The sequence below is a fragment of the Miniopterus natalensis genome, chromosome 2 (genome assembly GCF_054644295.1).
Source record: "Miniopterus natalensis isolate mMinNat1 chromosome 2, mMinNat1.hap1, whole genome shotgun sequence".
NCBI classification, from domain to species: Eukaryota; Metazoa; Chordata; class Mammalia; order Chiroptera; family Miniopteridae; genus Miniopterus; species Miniopterus natalensis.
In genome coordinates this window covers 182,964,458-182,982,352 of record NC_142082.1, presented here as the reverse complement: position 1 = coordinate 182,982,352, position 17,895 = coordinate 182,964,458, and the positions used below count along the sequence as shown (strand labels likewise).

The 17,895-nt window shown below is 41.9% G+C and overlaps 1 protein-coding gene across 1 annotated transcript; it reads right to left on the bottom strand.

Moving 5' to 3' along the window:
- Positions 1-967: 967 nt before the first annotated feature.
- Positions 968-16,700, bottom strand: WBP2NL (WBP2 N-terminal like). The gene is made up of 6 exons (XM_016210294.2): positions 16,639-16,700; positions 11,697-11,805; positions 11,284-11,425; positions 10,991-11,083; positions 6,483-6,593; positions 968-1,428 (listed from the first exon to the last, which is right to left on the bottom strand). The coding sequence occupies exons 1-6, from the start codon at positions 16,698-16,700 to the stop codon at positions 968-970; spliced, it is 978 nt and encodes a 325-aa protein (XP_016065780.2).
- Between the last annotated feature and the right edge of the window lie 1,195 nt (positions 16,701-17,895).

Sequence of the window (17,895 nt, the reverse complement as noted above, 5' to 3'; positions counted from 1 at the left end):
TGGCCAGCCACTCTACTGCCTCAGTTAATAGGGTATTAATTATCTTTTGTATATTTTTCTTTTGGGTTGATTTGTAGAAGTTCATATATTCTAACTAAAAGTTATTTGTTTATTATATATATTGGAAATTACTTTCTCTTAGTCTGTTGCCTATCTTTTCAATATAGTCAAATTTATATTTATTTTATTTATGTTTTCCTTTATTGCTTCATTGGTTTTGGTCTTCTTAAAGAAGGCTTTTCTACCGATAGACATCATTTTCAATGGCTGCATAATATATTCCACTGTATGGGTATGCCATAATTTATGAAATTATCTCTATTAGAAATTTAGGTTGTTCCATCCTTTCATTAATATAAAAAATGCTGTGAAAAATAAGTATTCAACTTGATATTTCTAACGCATATATTAGTGTCTAGAAAACTGAGCATAATAAATTTTTCTTGGATGGGGAGGGGAGAAGAGCAGAAAGCTTTTTCTATAGCCATATTCAAGATATATTTTTAAAAAATGGAACCCAACCCTGGCTGGAGTAGCTCAGTTGGTAGAGCATGGTCCTGTGCACCAAAAGGTCACTTGTTCAACTCCATGGCACATACCCAGGTTGCAGGTTTGACCTTCAGTCAGGGTGGGTATGGGAAGCAACCAATCAATGTTTCTCCCTCTCTTTCCCTCTCCCTTCTTCTATCTCTAAAATCAATAAAAACATAGTTTTTAAAAATGCAACCCAAAGTCAACCAAATTATTGGAAAATCAGCCCTACAAGTCTATTTCTCCTGTAGCCCATCTTATCAAGAGTTGACTCTGCTTCTAAAATCTAGGCATAGAAGTAAAGTTTCACTTTCCCCCTAAGATTACCCTTCCAAAGGGTTGGGCAACTACTTGAGAAAGGCCTTTAAAACACATACCTGAGTCGTCCTTCTTATCCTGACTGCAGTTTCAGGGTGCCACTTTGCTTGGTGAGTCTTCAGGGTTTACTGCTTAGAGGTGGTGAATGGGCCTGAGAAGATGAGGTAGAAGGAAGAGAAGCCTCATATCTAGCCGGCTGGGCTGCCACAGAATTGTGAAACCCAGCTCTATTTCTAGCAGGTGAAACGTCATATCCCGGAGGTAGGGCTTCATTTGGTGGGGGTCCATATCCCACAGGCAGAGCTTCGTTTCCAGCTGGTGGGGCTCTGCATCCCATGGGTGGGGCTTCAGATCCCTCTGGTGGGGCTCCATGTCCCTCTGGCAGGGCTTCGTATCCCACTGGTGGGACTCCATATCCCACTGGTGGGACTCCATATCCCACCGGTGGGACTCCATATCCCACTGGTGGAACTCCGTATCCTGGGGGAGGGGCTCCATATCCTGGGGGAGGGGTTCCATATGTCCCTGGTGGGGCTCCATGTCTCACAGGTTGGGGCCCATGGACAACAACTGGGTAAGCTGAGAAGGAAAGAAAATTATGCTGAAGCAAACTAACACAGGAAGGGAATCAGGCAGAATAATGGTAAAGCCAGATCCTTCAGCCACCACCAGCTGAAGGCTTTATTATTTCCTGTAGTGGAGGGATTCAAATTAACATGAAAACAACCCTACAGTTATATCTCTGCATTACTTATAGCTGTGTATAGAGAGATACATGTTTTACGTGACAAAGTTTGTTTTGATTATGAAAAAAGTAATATTTGTTTAAGAAGTAATATGTATTTGGAAAATAGAAAAAAGACAAATTTTTAAAAATCATCTATAATGCAATCATCAAATACAAAAACTTAATATTTTAATGTATTTCTTTGTAGAATACCTGTTAATATTTATGTAATCACGATTATAACTGTACAATTTTTTAATACTTTTTAAAATTCTCACCTGAGGACATTTTCATTGATTTTTTTAGAGAAAAAGTGAGAGAAATATTGATGTGAAAGAGAAACATCAATTGCGTCCAGCACTCACCCTGACTGGGGATCAAGCCTGCAACCCAGGCATGTGACCTGACTGGCAATCAAACCAGTGACCTTTCAGTGCAAGAACGACGCTCAACCAACTGAGCCTCACTGGGACTTAATAAGAGACTTACCTTAGATACAAAGACACAAATAGATTGAAAGCAAAAGAATGGGAAAAAGACAAAATAAAAATATTTACTTAAAAAAAAAAGGTAATAAAAGATATTCCATGCAAATAGCAACCAAAAGAGAGGAAAATAGCTATACTAATATCAGGCAAAATAGACTTTAATTTTTAAAAAATTAACAAAGACTAAGAAGGAAATTACATATTATTAAAATGTTCAATATAGCAAAAAGATAAAACAATTATAAACATTTACACACTGACAGACCATCAAAGTATATGAAGCAAAACTGACAGAAATTAAGGAAGAAATAGTTCCACCTTAATAGTTGGAGGTTTCAATATCCTACATTTACAATAATGGACAGAAAAACGAGACAGATGATAGTAAGAAAATAGAGGACTTAAAAAACATAACAAACCAACTGTATCTAACAGACATATATAGGATAATCTACCTAAAAACATCAGAATACACATTCTTGTCAACTGCACATGGGACATTTTCCAAAACAGACCATATTTTGGTCTACAAGTTAAGTCTCAATAGCTATAAAAAGATAGATATCCTACCAAGTATCTTCTCCAACCACAATAGGATAAAGTTATGAATCAACAGAAGTAAAACTGGAAAATTCACAAATTTGTGAAAATTCACATACTCTTAAAACAACTAATAGATTAAAGAAGAAATCACAAGGAAATGAGATAATACTTAGAGTCAAATGAAAATGAAAACACAACATACCAAAATTTATAGGATGCAGCAAAAGTGCTAAGGTGGAAATTTATCGCTGTAAATGTCTACATTAAAAATCAAACACAAGCCCTGGCCAGGTAACTCAGTTGGTTAGAACATTATTGTGATACGCCAAGGTTGCAGGTTCAGTCCCTGGTCAGGGCACATACGGGAATCAACCAATGAATATATAAATAAGTAGAACAAACTCTCGCTCTTTTTTTTCTTTCTCTCTCTCTCTCAAATCAATAAATAAAAAAATTAAATTAAAAAAAAGGAAAAACAAAATATCACCTTTAAAAAAAATCTCAAATCAACAGCCTAATTTAACAACTTAAGGAACTAGAAAAAGAACAAACTAAACCCAAAGCCAGCAGAAGAAAAGAAATAAGAGAAATTGGAGCACAGATAGCCCTGATTGGTGTGGCTCAGTTGGTTGAGTGTTGTCCCATGTACTGCGGGTTTGATTCCTGGTCCAGGAACATGCCCCAGTCAGGGTGTGTTTGGGAGGCAGCCGATCAATGTTTCTCACATTCATGTTTCCCTCTCTTTCCCTCTCCCTTTCTCACTAAAATCAATAAAAACATATTTTTATTTCTTTATTTTTTATTTTTTAAAAAATATATCTTTACTGATTTCAGAGAGAGGAAAGGAGAGGGAGAGAGACAGAAACATCAATGATGAGAGAGTCATTGGTTGAGCCCGCAACCCGGGCATGTGCCCTGACCGGGGATTGAACCCCGATCGCCTGGATCCTAGGTCGACGCTTAACCTCTGAGCCACGCCCGGCCGGGCTAAAAACATATTTTTAAAAAATTAGAGCACAGATAAATGAAATAGATAATAGGAAAACAATAGATAAAATTAATGAAACCAAAAGTTGTCCTTGGAAAAAGCAACAAAATTGAAAAAACTTATCTAGACTGACCAAGAAAAAAAGAAAACTCAAATTATTAAAATCAGAAATGAAAGGAGAACATTACTACTGATTCTACAAACATAAAAAGGATTATAACACAGTACTATGAAAAACTGTAAACCAACAAATTAGATAACCTAGATTAAATGGAAAAATTCCTAGAAACACAAAACCTACTAAGACTAAATCATGAAGAAATAGAAAATCTGAATAGACCTAATAAGGAGGTTGAATCAGTAATCAAAAATTTCCCAACAAAGAAGAGTTCTAGGCTCAGTGCACTGAGCATTGTCCCGTGCACCAAGAAGTCACTGGTTTGATTCCGGTCAGGGCACATGCCCAGGTTTCAGGCTCAATCCCCAGTAGGGGGTGTGCAGGAGGCAGCCAACTGATGTTTCTCTGTCATCAATGATTCTCTCTCTCTCCCTCCTCTCTAAAAAAATCAATTAAAAAAATACTAAAAAAAAAAGTGGTTTAAAAAAAAAAGTCTATCCCCAAAACTTAAATACTGTATGATTCCATTTATATGACATTCTTGAAATGGCAAAATTATAGAAATGAAGAACAGGTTAGTGGCTGTCATGGATTAAGGAGGCGGCGGCTGTGGAAGGGAAGTAGAAAAGTGTAGCTATAAAAAGACAACACGAGGCATCCTTGTAGTGATGAAAATGTTCTGCAATTTCATTGTACCAATGTCAATATTCTGGTTGTGATATTGTACTATAATTCTGCAAGATGTTACCAGTGGGAGGAACTGAGTAAAAGGTATAAGAGATCTCTCTGTATTATATATATAAAACTTTATGTAAATCTACATTTACCTGAAAATGAAGAGTCTAATTTAAAATCCATAATTCCGGCAATAAACAATCCAAAATGGAAATTAAGAAAATTCCAGCCTGGCTAGAGTGGCTCAGTGACTGAGCATCAACCTATGAACCAGGAGGTCACAGGTTTGATTCCCAGTCAGGTTGTGGGCTCAGTGGTTGTAGTGTCAGCCCTCGAACCAACGGGTCAAGGTTCGAGTCCTGGTCAAGGGCACGTACCTGGGGTGCAGGTTGAATTCCCAGCCCTGGTTGGGGAGCATGCAGGAGGCAACCAATCAATGTGTCTCTCTCACATTGATGTCTCTCTCTCTCTCTCCCCCTCTCTTCCTCTCGTCAACTCTCTCTAAAGATCAATGGAAAAAATATCCTTGAGTGAGGATTAACAAAAAAAATAAATAAAAATTAAACACTGAATTACAATATGGCCCAGTAATTCCAATCCTACGTAGATAACCAAGAGAAATGCAACTTACACCCACACAGAAACCTACATACAAATGTTTATAGCAGCTAGTATTTGTAACAGCCAAAAGATGAAAACAAGTGAAATGTCCATCAATGGATGAATGAATGAACAGGCTGTGGTACATAAGCACAGTGAAATAGTAGTCCGCCACAAAAATAATAAAGTACTGATACATGCTAAAACTTGGGTGAACCTCAAAAACATTATGCTAGGTGAGATAAACCACACATAAAAGGTCACATGCTGTATGATTCCTCTTAAGTGTTATATTCAGGATAAGCAAATCCAGAGACAAATGGCAGATTAGAGATACCAAGAGATGTTGGGAGGGGACAGTGGGGAATTACTACTTAGTGGGGAATTATGAGGTGTTTTATTGGGTGATGAAAAATTTCGAAACTAGGGAGAGCTTATGGTTGCACCACATTGTGAATATACTAAATACCATCAAATACGTACATTTTCAAATGGTTGTTTCTTATGTAAATTTCAACTCAATAAAAAAAATTTTATGAAATGTTAGCAACACTTTCAGATTTTGAGTATTACTTTTTTTTAATCCTCACCTGAGGATATTTTTTCCATTGCTTTTCAGAGAGACTAGAAGGGAGAGAGGGAGGGAGGGAGGAAGGGGGGGAGAGAAACATCGATGTGAGAGAGACACATCAATTGGGTGTCTCCCGCACATGCCCTGATCAGGGCCGGGGATTGAGCCTGCAACTGAGGTATGCACCCTTGACTGGGAATAGAACCCAAGACCCTTCAGTCCACAGGCCAATGCTCTAAGCACTGAGCCAAACCTGCTAGGGCTTGAGTATTACATTTTAATAACCTTTTAAAACTAAGGTAAATATTAAGATTACAAATAAGTATCCTTCAGTTGTATACAAAGCTAAAAGCCAATGGACATACACGTCATGCTCCAAGAAGAACCCAAGAAAGAACCCACATTTTGGGGTCTGTTGGCAGCCTATTAGGAGACCCTTTGTAAGCAGTGGACAACATCTGAGAATCAGTGATCACCTCCCAGGAACGTGACTCAGCAGCTGTGGACAGGCACAACTGTTAAAGGGCACAGGGCATAAGCCTAGGACTGGAGTCCTTAGTCATATTGAAGGGCACGGTACAAGCTTAATGGCTATGCTTGTGTGAAATGGGAAGGGGGAAGCAAACAAGATCTTATGTTTTCTGCTCAGGCTAAAAGCAGGAAATGACTATTCCCAATAATGGGAGTTGCCCAAGTATTCTTCCATATCTGTACATTATAATTAAAAGTAAGCCTGAAACTTGCTGACTTGCCACTGAGTTTCAGTCTGGAAATGAGGTCATGGACTCAACCATTTTCCAACCCCCAAACCTCTGATGCTTCTCCTGCAGCAGAGTTGGAGGCAAGCTAACAGTGAATATAGATCTTTGAGCCCCTCGCATACTTTTTCACCTCCCAGGAAGAACCTCTCTGCTATACTTTACCTTGACAAGGCCTCTCTTGGTTGCGCATCACAGTCCCCTGCCCAGAAATGACATACAGTCCTGGAACACCAAACCAGTAATTTACACTTTGAAGTGGAACTCCTTGGGCAGCTAAGAAGACAAATTTGGCAAAATAAGGTCTCAATTATTTTAAGTCAGATGTATAGCAGCTATCAACAAAATATTTAACTATCACCTTACTTGAATGTCCAACTATGTTTCCAGCATACAAGATAAAGAATATACATCGCCCTTGTCCTGAAATCTATGCTTCTTGAGGGCAGAGACTGTGGCTTATTTGCCTGTGCTTATTTAGAGTTCAGCATAACACTTACCATAATAGGTATTCAGAAAAAATTTCCAAGTGAGAAATTTTATCAAGTTGACAAGATACATCCATTACAGACCAATTTAATGTCTGTGTGGTACAGAAGAAAGCGGTTCTGTCTGTCTCCCTCCTCATCTCTCTTTTTTTGGTAATCCTCACCCGAGGATATTTTTTCCATTGCTTTTTCAGAGAGTGTGGAGGGGGTCGGGGAAGAGAGACACATCAATGTGAGAAAGACACATAGACTGGCTGCTTCCCCCACACACCCTAACCGGGGGCAGGAAGCAAACCTGCAACCCAGGTAGACCCTTGACAGGGAATCAAACCTGCGACCCTTTGGTGCGCAGGCCAACGCTCCAACCACTGAGCCACACTGGGCAGGGCTCAGCATCTCTCTTTTGTGGACACTTGTAATGGCATTTGGGGCCCATCTAGATAATCAAGGGTAATCTCCTCATCTCAAGATCCTTATATTAATTACATCCAAAAAGACTTCTTTTCACAAATAAGATAACACTCACAGGTTCTGAGGATTCGGACAAGGATATCTTTGGCAGTCATTATCGGCCTACTGCACTAATTTCTGTCCATATGGCATATGTCCAGAAGTAACGTACACCACTTCCAGGCCTGGACCGTGAAAACTTCCCAGGCAAGATCTACTCTCTTCCTCTCTCTGCCAGCTATCCAACACACCATGGAAGCCATGTGTTAAAGATGGCAGAGACTCCATTACCCTGGGTCCCTGAAGAACTAGGTGAAACAGATTCCCCTTTTAGCCCTGCTGACTGGCCTTTATATAAGCAGTAATGTCTATTGTCTTAAACCACTGATAATCTGGGGTTTATCTCATTAAATAATTAGCGTTATTTTAAGTAATTCATTATAAACCTAAAGTAGTCCTCCTTACCCATTATTCTCCTTTTCAATATCCTATCAGTAGCCCTTTCTGGAAGAAGTAATTTTATTCACTTATATATTTGTTTATTTTTTATATGACTCTCATTAGACTAAGTTTAACAAAGGTAGGGACCACGTATGTCTTATTCACTGTTGTGTTCCAGTCGCCTTACCTAGAGTTTGGCACACAATAAGTATTCAATATATATGTGTTAAAAACATAACTCAAAGAGCCCTGACAAATCCACCCTGCAGAGGGGAAGGGAATCTTCAATAAATCAGATCATGAAGCATGACGGGTAATTAATTCCAAGGGCCTCAAGGAAGCCCATCTCACAAGCCCTGACTCTTGCCAAAGGAGCAGGGGTAGGTAGCCACACCTAAGCCAAGATACATCGGACCCAGAACAGTTCCAGACACTGGGACAAGTTCACATAAGTTGCCTAAATCCTTCTAAGTAGCTGTGCAACTGCCTACATTTGCAGGCCAAGGAACAGATCACAACAGGAGCACAAAGAGGATCCCCAAAAGTTGCCTCACCCTTAGCCTATAATCCTAAAAACAAGCGCCCCTGAGTACTATGAGGCCAAAAATTAAGAAGGAATTCAAGATCCAGTATGCAATTGCCCTAAGTTCCCCAGACATCTGAAGCAAAGAGAAACGGGACTTCCAAGGGTCCCCTTACCCTGGGTTCCCCATAGCTGTACTCCACCTGTCTGTTAGGACACCCTGTTATTCAGTGTCAGGCTTCCAGATCTCCCTGCCTTCTGGATCATAAAGAGCTGTGGACTGATTACAGCTTGTGAACTCCTTAACCCTTCTATCTACCTTAACTCCTTAACTGTATCAATAGAGGTAAATTTAAAAAATTGTCTTACTCCTCAGCTTCCTATAATATGGCCCTTAAGCCACCTTTCTTCTCCAGTGTTTCACTGAAATCTCCCTTGCTAAGACCAGCAAACTCAAGTTTCCACACACTATGCACATTTTTGTCTTCATCTTACCAAATGTTTCTACAGATGACCATTCTGTATTGCTTGAAACTTTCTCCTCTCTCGACTTCTGGGATAATAAACTCACTTGGTTCTCCTCCTATCTCTCAGTTTACCCTTCTCAATCTTCATTACAGGTCACTCCGCCTTGCCTATTCCTTAAATGTTGAGGACCCTTGGAATACCATCCTTAAGTCACTGAATGAGCCCATCAATCACATGGCTCCAGAGATGACAGGTGTGATGAAGATTTCCAAATCAGTCCCTAGATACAGTTCATCTCTGGAGCTCTGCGCTGCATGTCCACTGGCTTCTAGCGTTCCCATGTACCTCACACCTGTACAGAGGTTAAGAGTGTAGGCTCAAAAGGACATAACATTCCTTATATAGTATTCTTGCCAAAATTCAATCTGAATATAATCATAAGGGATCAGACAGACCCAAATTAAGAGACATTGTACAAGACAATAAGCCTGTACTCGTTTTATAATTTCAATGTCATGAAAGACAAAGAAAGGCTGAGTCCAGATTAAAGGAGAACAAAGATATAAGATAACTAAATTCAATGTATGATCCAGGATTAGAACCTGTGTTGGGAAAAGTGTTATTAGAATTAGAAACAGTAATGGACCAATCATTTGGATTTGAAAATAAACTATATGTTAAATAAAAGTATTGCTTCAAGGTTAAATTTTCTGAATTTGATAAGTACAATGACTAAATAAGAGCATGCCCTTATTCTTAGGAAATACACATTCGAATTTTTAGGAATGAAGGAAACGATCTTTGTGACTTACTTCCAAATATTTAAAAAAAAACAAAAGCCAAAAAAAAAGATAAAGCAAATGTGGGAAAATGTTAATGGGTGAATCTAGGTGAAGAGTCCATGGGAGCTCATTGTAATATACTTGCAAATTTTTGATAATTTTTTTTTCCAAAATAAAATGTTTAATAAGAGAGAAAGAGTAGGTTTAGGATTCAAAAGTCCAGCTCCATTACTTACTAACTGTATAGTTTTGGGAAATTATGTAACCATCACTGACTCAGTTTCCCCAGCCAGAAATCAGGGATAATATTAGTACCTACATCATAAGGTTTTTGTGAGGATTAAATAGACACATGTAAAGGGCTTGGAAACACTTCAGTACACGGTAAGCATTGAATAAATGTTAGCTAGTATTACTAGGTCTAAAATTAAACTCATTTCCTCTCCAACTTAGACGGTCTCTTATATTCTTGACCATGGTTTATAACATCATGATCCAGTTAGTCTTCTAAGCTAGAAACTTCATTCCATCCTTCTGTGTGTCCTAGCACTTTGCCCACATCTCTATTACATCACATGATGTAAAATAACATATTTGCACATGTCTGTCTCTACTAGACTGTGTTCATCTCAACTAGTTTGAAGTTGGGGGTGGAAGGCAAGGGAAAAAGGGAAAGAGCATTCCAGAAAGAGGAAATATCATGAAGGCTCAGAGATGAGAGAACAAGGGACAAATAAGTCCAGTAGGATTGGAGTACAAAATGTGAGAGATTGGGCCCTGGCTGGGTGGCTCAGTTGTTCAGGGCATACACCAAGGTTCTGGGTTTGATCCCCGGTCAGGGCACATACAAGAATCAACCAGTAAGCCCATGAATAAGTGGAACAACAAATGATGTTTCTCTCTCTCTTTCCCTTTCTCTCTCTAAAAAAATCAATAAATAAAAAATTTAATTAAAAAAAGGTGAAGATCATGGAGTGAGGCTAGACTGAACAAAAATATATCATAAAAATTATTTGTAGTCAAAATTTTAAAGAATTCTCCGGTACATCCATTAGAGCAGTGCTATAAGGTTTGACAGTACCTCTTCCTTCAAGCCTAAGAAAAACAAAGGCAAAGCAAGAGAAAAGAAACGACAGTAAGACATATCAGGAGAAGAGGAGCTAAGGCAACCGGGGCTCCCTAGTGTGAAAAGAGACTAGTCAATGATATCTGAGACCAGCATTTAGATGGACAAAAGATTATCAGGTACAATTAGTCATTCAGGTGTCTGACTGAAGCTCCCACTAGACTGCAAACTCCTTCTGGACAGGGAGAGACTGAATAATCTTTGTTTTCCCAGCAGGCAGTACTGTACTTGGCACATAGTAGGTAGGTTCAGGAAATGCTTGCTGAATACATGTGCAACTACCAACTGCCTACTCACAGAGACCAGAAAATCTTAACTGGGTAACTAACAGTCCTACTTCAATTCAAAAGCCTCAAAAGCCCAAAGTGCTTAATAGTTTTATCATTATTGCTCACCAGCAGAGGAAGCTCTCATCATCAACTGGAAAAACTGGATGGCACCTCCTTTTCTGAAGGCTAATTTAAAAGTAGCCTGTCCTTCCCAGCCACCTGGAGGAAGAAATGGCACACATTCACTAAGAGGCAGGCTGGCACAGCTGGTAACTGAAGGACCACCGCAAACACTGACAGAAGCATTACCCAAAGAAGCAGGGCAGCTTTCTTTTGTTTGAATTCCAACATGGCAAGTCTGATCTTAAACTTCTGGAAGCTTTTGAGAAAAAAATACACTTCTGAGTGTAAACACTTACCATCTGGAGCTGCCTCAACAGTTCCTTTAATGTAGTTGGGGGCAAACACTGGTTGTTCAACAGTGCAGTTACTCATCAAATCAAATGGCATCATAAAAGAACACATGGGATCATTGACTGAGCGTGAAGTCACAAAGATCACCTAAGAGAGGAAAGAAACTTTGGAAAAGGAATGCAATTTGTCCATGGGTTGAGACATAAAAAGCAATTCAAAGGGTAAGACTGTTTTGGCATCCTGGCCTAATTGAGAAGCATCACCCATTTTCTTCCATCATTCTTCAACATGAAAAACCTCAAAGTGCAAATGTTTTAAAACACTTTGAAACTGAATGGTTAACCTCTCTCCATTTTAAGGAAAACAAATGCAGAGTTAATCAGATCAAAGTAGAAGTAGAAATAGAAATAGAAATTACCCGGTATGAAGTGAGAAACAGCGTTCCATTCTTTGTACCACTAAAGAGATTGGATCCCCTTGGTTGCTGTAGGAAGGAGAGGTTCACATCATGACACTGATTCAAAACACTGCAGAAAAGAAAGGGCAGAGAGCACACAATTTAGAAGTTACATAAAGTGACAAACATAAAGCTCTTGGCACAGTTCCTAGCCTGGACAAGCACTCAATAAATGTTAGCTATTGTTACTATTACTATTCATTGACATAAAATGAATTTAAATGCCTTTATTCTCTGACAATTCACACTTATTCTTCTTCTTTATCTCTGGATTCTTTCTCTTTTTAAATTTCGATTGCATTTATTTAAATCAGTCAGAAATCTTGTATCATTTTTTTTTTCTTGTATCATTTTTTAAGATTTTTTTCCAACATTGATTTTTTTAGAGAGAGGAAGAGAGAGAAATATCAACGTGAGAGCGAAACCTCAGTTAGTTACCTCCTGCACGCCCCCTACAGGGGATGGAACCCGCAACCTAGGTATGTGCACTGAGCAGGAATTGAACCAGCAGCCTTTCGGTGAGCCAGACGATGCTCAACCAACTGAGCCACAGGGCCAGGGCTAGATTCTTTTTCTTATAAAGCTACTTGTATTCTTACTGTTTATGCATTAATTCTTATACTTCTTGTGCAGTAACTATCAAGCACTGTGCTAATGGAAACGTTAAAGAAGGTAAGGCATGCAGAGTGTTCCAGAATCCTGACATGTTACTCTCTTTGCCTTTCATGTTCTCCCTTTTTTTTTAATCCTCACCCGAGGATATTTTTTCCATTGCTTTTCAGACAGAGTGGAAGGGAGAGAGAGAGAGAAACATCAATGTGAGAGAGACCCATCAACCGGTTGCCTCCCGCACATTTCCCAACCAGGGCCAAGGATCAAGCCTGCAGCCAAGGTATGCGTTCCTGATTGGAACAAAACCCGGGACTCTTCAGTCCGTGGGTCAACGCTCTAACCACTGAGCAAAACCAGCCAGGGCTCCCCTCACTCTTAAGCTGAAAAACTTGGATTCATCCTACTCTCACTCACAGAATCCTATTGGGGGTTTTTTCTTAGTAACTATTATATGTGTGGATTTGTTCAATGTCTTTTCTAATGGTCATTAGGGACAACGCCTGCCTTCTTTGCCACTACAGTCTTAGCAAACAGTGGGTGCTACTAAATATTTATTGAAAGAATGAGCAAATGAAAACATGAATATAGGTCATAACACAAGCAATATGACATACATCACATACATGGCACAAAAATGTCACGGCAACTAAGTGGAAGGAGAGGTTAGTTTTGGTTGAAGTAATCAGTAATGACTTTAAAGAAAGATTGAAATATGAGCTTATTCTTAAGGGGTGAATAGTGTTTCAACATCTTTTTTCTAGCGATTTTTTAGAGAGAGAGAGAGAGAAAAGGAAAGAGAAAGAGAAACATTGTTGTTTCACTTATTTATGCATTGATTCTTGAATGTGCCCTGACCAGGGATCGAACCCACAACCTTGAGACAATGCTCTAATCAGCTAAGTTACCTGGCCACTGCAGAATGAATAGTGTTTCAGTGGGCAGGGTTGTGAAGGTAGGGTACAATTCTGATGAGAATCAAACAGCATTACTGAGGGTGCAGGAGCGGCATTAGTAGAGGTATGCAGAAGGCAAACTACATATTTGGAAGCAGCCTACTTATGTGGATTCACAACAGTGTAGAAGGCCCTGATCAGTGTGGCTCTGTTGGTTGGAGCATTGTCCCATAAGCCAAAAGGTCAGTGGTTCGATTACACCTAGGTCAGGGCACATACCTAGGTTGTGAGTTCAATTACTGGATGGGGCACCTACGGGAGGCAACTGGTAGATGTTTCTCTCTCACATTGATGTTTCTCATTCTCTCCCTAAAAGCAATAAAAAACATATTTTTTTTAAAAAACAGTGTGGAAGTAAAATTGGGAGGAACAGTGAGATAAAAATGGAACGTCATGTTGGCACTAGAGCTTAGAGATATCATTTGCTAAGCAAAGAGGAATTGTGAGCTGCAGCTGTCTCAGCTGGGCAGTCACATGATCAAGGAGATGGTGGTATATCCAGGGGCTAGTTTAGAGCTCCAAAAATAGTCCTGACGTGAGGTAATAAGAACTAGAACTAAAGTGGTGGTAGTATATAAAAAATGGCTTTTTAAAAGACTGTGAAAATATAGGGAGTCATCAAAAATAGAGGAATAGAGAATGCCAAAAATCCAGAACTCTAGAATCTAATCAAAAGCTTACAGCAACTAGAAAAATGTTTAATCAAGAAAAAACTACAGATCAATATCTCTGAAAAATCCTGATGCAGAAATTCTCAACAAACTACTACTAACTGAATATAACAGCACATTAAAAGGATTATACACCACTACCAAGTGGGATTTGTTCCTGGAATGCAAGGATGGTTCAACACATAAAAATCATCAATGTGCCCGGCCGGGCATGGCTCAGCGGTTGAGTGTTGACCTAGGATCCAGGCGATCGGGGTTCGATTCCTGGTCAGGGCACATGCCCGGGTTGCGGGCTCAATCAATGACTCTCTCATCATTGATGTTTCTATCTCTCTCTCTCCCTCTCCCTTCCTCTCTCTGAAATCAATAAAGATACATTAAAAAAAAAATCATCAATGTAATATATATAGAACTACAATATGATTCAGCAATCCCACTTCTGGGTATGTATCCAAAGGAAGTGAAAACAGGATATCAAAGAGCTATCTGCATTCCTATGTTCACTGCAGCATCACTCACAATGGCAATGACAAATTAAAACCAGAATATCCTAGAGAGGGGTTTGAGCAAAGATTTATGCATACTAGAATATTAGCCACTGAAAATAATAATGTAGATATTGATACTGGAAAGCATTTTCAATATATTGGTAAATGAGAAAAACAAGTTGCAAAGCAGTTGGGGGGGAGTATTTTTCCATAGGGAAAAGTGCAAAAGGATACACAACAAAATGTAAACAGCACCAGATGTTGGAAGCTGGGGTAATTTAAACTTTTTTTCTAATATTTCTACAATAAATACATATGATATTAACTGCACAAGTTTTAGAACATGAGTTGTTTTAAATGCTCAATGTCTTTCCTTTTTACTAGGAGAGTCTGGCCATTACATTTGGGATTTCTCAGCTGGGATGGGAAAAACGTCTCCACAAAACACAGTGAAGCCGTGAAGTTCTCAAGTGCACATTGTGAACAAGCAGAAGTCAAACTATAACCAACCTTCTCCCCTCAAGATATTTTTTTAAAGTAGTTTCTATTGAGGAAGCCACAGCCCTGGCAGGGCCTTCTTTGATGAGCAGAAAACAGAATTAGTCCTTTTACTTTTTAGGGACAGCAGGAGTAGAGGAGTTGATGTACAGTACCTAAACTGAAACCCAAATTAAAGCTCTCACACATGGCACTGGCCATATAACCCAAGGCAAATTACTTTTTTTTTTGGTTTCAATTTCCACCTGTGAAATGAGGGAAATACTACTGATCCTCATTGTGAACAAAGTGGTTTTAAGTATAAAATTCTTAGAACAGTGCTTGGCTATGATTAAATATTCAAGAGCATGGAGGTAATTCAAAAGACCATAAAACTGGCTTGTCATAATTAAAACACACACACACACACACACACACACAAAAAAAAAACCACGTTTCCTTCCCTGCTTTCCACGCACAAACAGAAAAGCAGAGACAAACCGGTAGGTAGTCGGAGTGAGAAGACACCCAAATGCCAGATCAGAAGTGCTTCGTGGCACAGTGTCACAGGCACACAAGACAAAGTGCCCTGGGCCAGTGTGCACAGAGACATCTCGGTCAGAGTGTGAGCAATCATCTCCTACTACAAAAATGAAAGGCTAGAGGTCCTTTGGGAGCAAGGCAGAACGCACAGCCTTGGCGGCCCGTGTAAATCTGCCAAGAAAATAGTCAGGAGAAGGAAGCATATAAAAAAGATGTGGACATCAGCATCTGGAACTGTCTTAATGGGTCTTCCTGACAAATGCATTCCAAGCGACGTAGGTGGGCTCAGTCTCACCTGAGCACAGCACTGGGGTTCAGGGCCGCTCTGCCAGGCCACCGCAGCAGAGAGGAGCATGACTAAGAGGAGCTTGGCCCGGAGAAAGCCGGACTCTGAGAAACTGGGGGCCGGGTAATTAAAGGAGGGGAGTCGAGGCATGAGGTGGGGAGGGAAAAACCGACTCCCTCCAGACTGAATCCAACTGTGGCCAGAGGAGGGGGGAGCAGGCACCGCACAAAGCCACTGGTGCAAACCTCAAAGCGCCCAGGGATGCCCAGGGAGCGCCATTCTTCCTAAGCGGCTCTTCTTTGGTCCCGATCTTCTCCATAACGGGCAAGCTTCTCCCTGGCTGAGGCCAAGGAGGGGGCTCTGGGAAGTTCTGATGGCGAGGAGAGGCCCCGGATAGTTTGGGATCTTTCTAGAATTTTCCACACACATGCCTCTTCCGCCTCAAGTCCAGGGCCTTGTTCCCCGGAGTGGGGGGCGGGGCACGCCACAGCTGGTACCCTACAAAGGTCGCCAGCTCCCGCTACCTCCAGGCCGTTCTCACCTTTCTTCTGAGGCGACAACGCGCACCCCTCTGTCTCTCTATCCCGGCGCTCCCGCCGCGTCCTAACTCACCCCGAAGAGCGCTGCGGCCCAACACACACAGAAGCCCACACGCTCCGGCTCCCGCTCCAGCCACCTCCACATCGCGTAACAGGCGTCAGGCGGTGCACGCGCACGCGCACGCGCACGCGCACCAACGTAGGAGGCGGAGCTAAGCGCGAGGCGCCGGAAAAGGCGGGAAAGTCCCTGATTCGCTGAGAGTTTGCCCGCGGCCAGCGTTGTCCGCTTTGCCCCCTCCCTCCTCTGACAGGCCCCTGGCTTCCCCTCTGGCACCTTTCACCCTGAGGGATTAAGGCCGCTCGGCGGTTCTCCGTGTGGCTCTGGTTCACGGCCATCCTGACCTGGGCCCCTCCGGCCGCCCCTCAGATGGGAAGGGGCGGGGCCTGCGCCAAGCCGTGGGGCGGGGCTCTAAAGCGGAGGGCGGAGATTATGGCGCAAAGATGAGGAATGAGCCCGCGAGGCCGCCGGGCTACGTGAGCGGCAGTGGTCAGAGGACCAGGCTGAGTGAGCGTCGAGACACCCCCTGAGCGGGGATGGGGGGAAGGGGGCGGGTCCAGAGAGCCGACTCCGCCCCAGGGCTCCGAGTGAGGAGTGAGAGGCTGGCGAGGGGCCTTCGCAACCTCCACCTGCCCGCCCGCCTGGCGGCCGCATCAGCAGCAGGAACTTGAGCCGGTCCTGTCAGGAATCAAGTGAGAAGCGGGAGTTTCCCGAGTGCTCCCTGGCCTGGGTCTGGAAGCTTCGCCCTTTGGAGGAAGGATCCAGAATGATTCCTCGCTTCTAAGGTGAAAACTTTTTCCCGCCAGCGAAAGCCTGGAATCCGAGCCGGGTTCTCGCGACGTGACCTCGGGAACGGGCCGCGGCAGCTGGGTGAGGCCGCGAAGGCGGGGTCCGCGCCCGCTGCGAGGCGGAGGGGCCGCGTCACCCGCGTCACCCGCCCTGCCGCCTCCCAGGGGGCCTGAAGCGCCGGTGGGATACATCACCCCAGACTGCTCCCTAAAGCAGCCGAGGACTGAAATGCTGGGCCTACTCTCATTTCCTCTAAACTCCCCACAGAGCGCCAGAGGGCTTCACAGAGAAAGGCTGTAAACGCCTGGATTACTGCGTCTCATCAGATTCAAGACGCTGTCAGTTATAAGGCGGACCATTTTTAAACGGTACCACTAAGAAGAAAAAAAGTTGCCAGATACATTGACGCCATCGGTTGTAAGCCGTATCCTGATTTCAGAAATATATATATATATACATATATATATTTTAAAGTACAAGACAATCAGAGCAAATGAAGTGCAACAGGAATGGCGTGAAGGCGGCGGGGTAACTGAGATCTGGTCTTGCATGAGTTCTTCAGCGCGCAGCTTCCGGCGAGTGGATTATGTGCTCTCTGGACTTCCGCTTCCATGTACGAATGAAGGCGCTATCTTACGTTTGAAAAACTGCTCTGTCACTCAAATCTTCACACTCTTCTCCCCGTCCGGGCGCAGATTTCCTTGCACTCTAGCCCTGGCCCTGGTCATTTTACTTGGATGACCC

Bases quoted from the DNA above. Each gene is read 5' to 3' on its own strand.
- WBP2NL (XM_016210294.2), bottom strand. From the start codon at position 16,700: ATGGCCGTGAACCAGAGCCACACGGAGAACCGCCGAGCGGCCTTAATC. The intron at 6,594-10,990 runs GTGAGCAATAAT...TTGTCTTCTTAG, and splicing joins GATGAGAGCTTCCTCTGCTG to CTGCCCAAGGAGTTCCACTT. The intron at 1,429-6,482 runs GTAAAGTATAGC...TTTCCTTCTCAG, and splicing joins CCAAGAGAGGCCTTGTCAAG to CTTACCCAGTTGTTGTCCAT.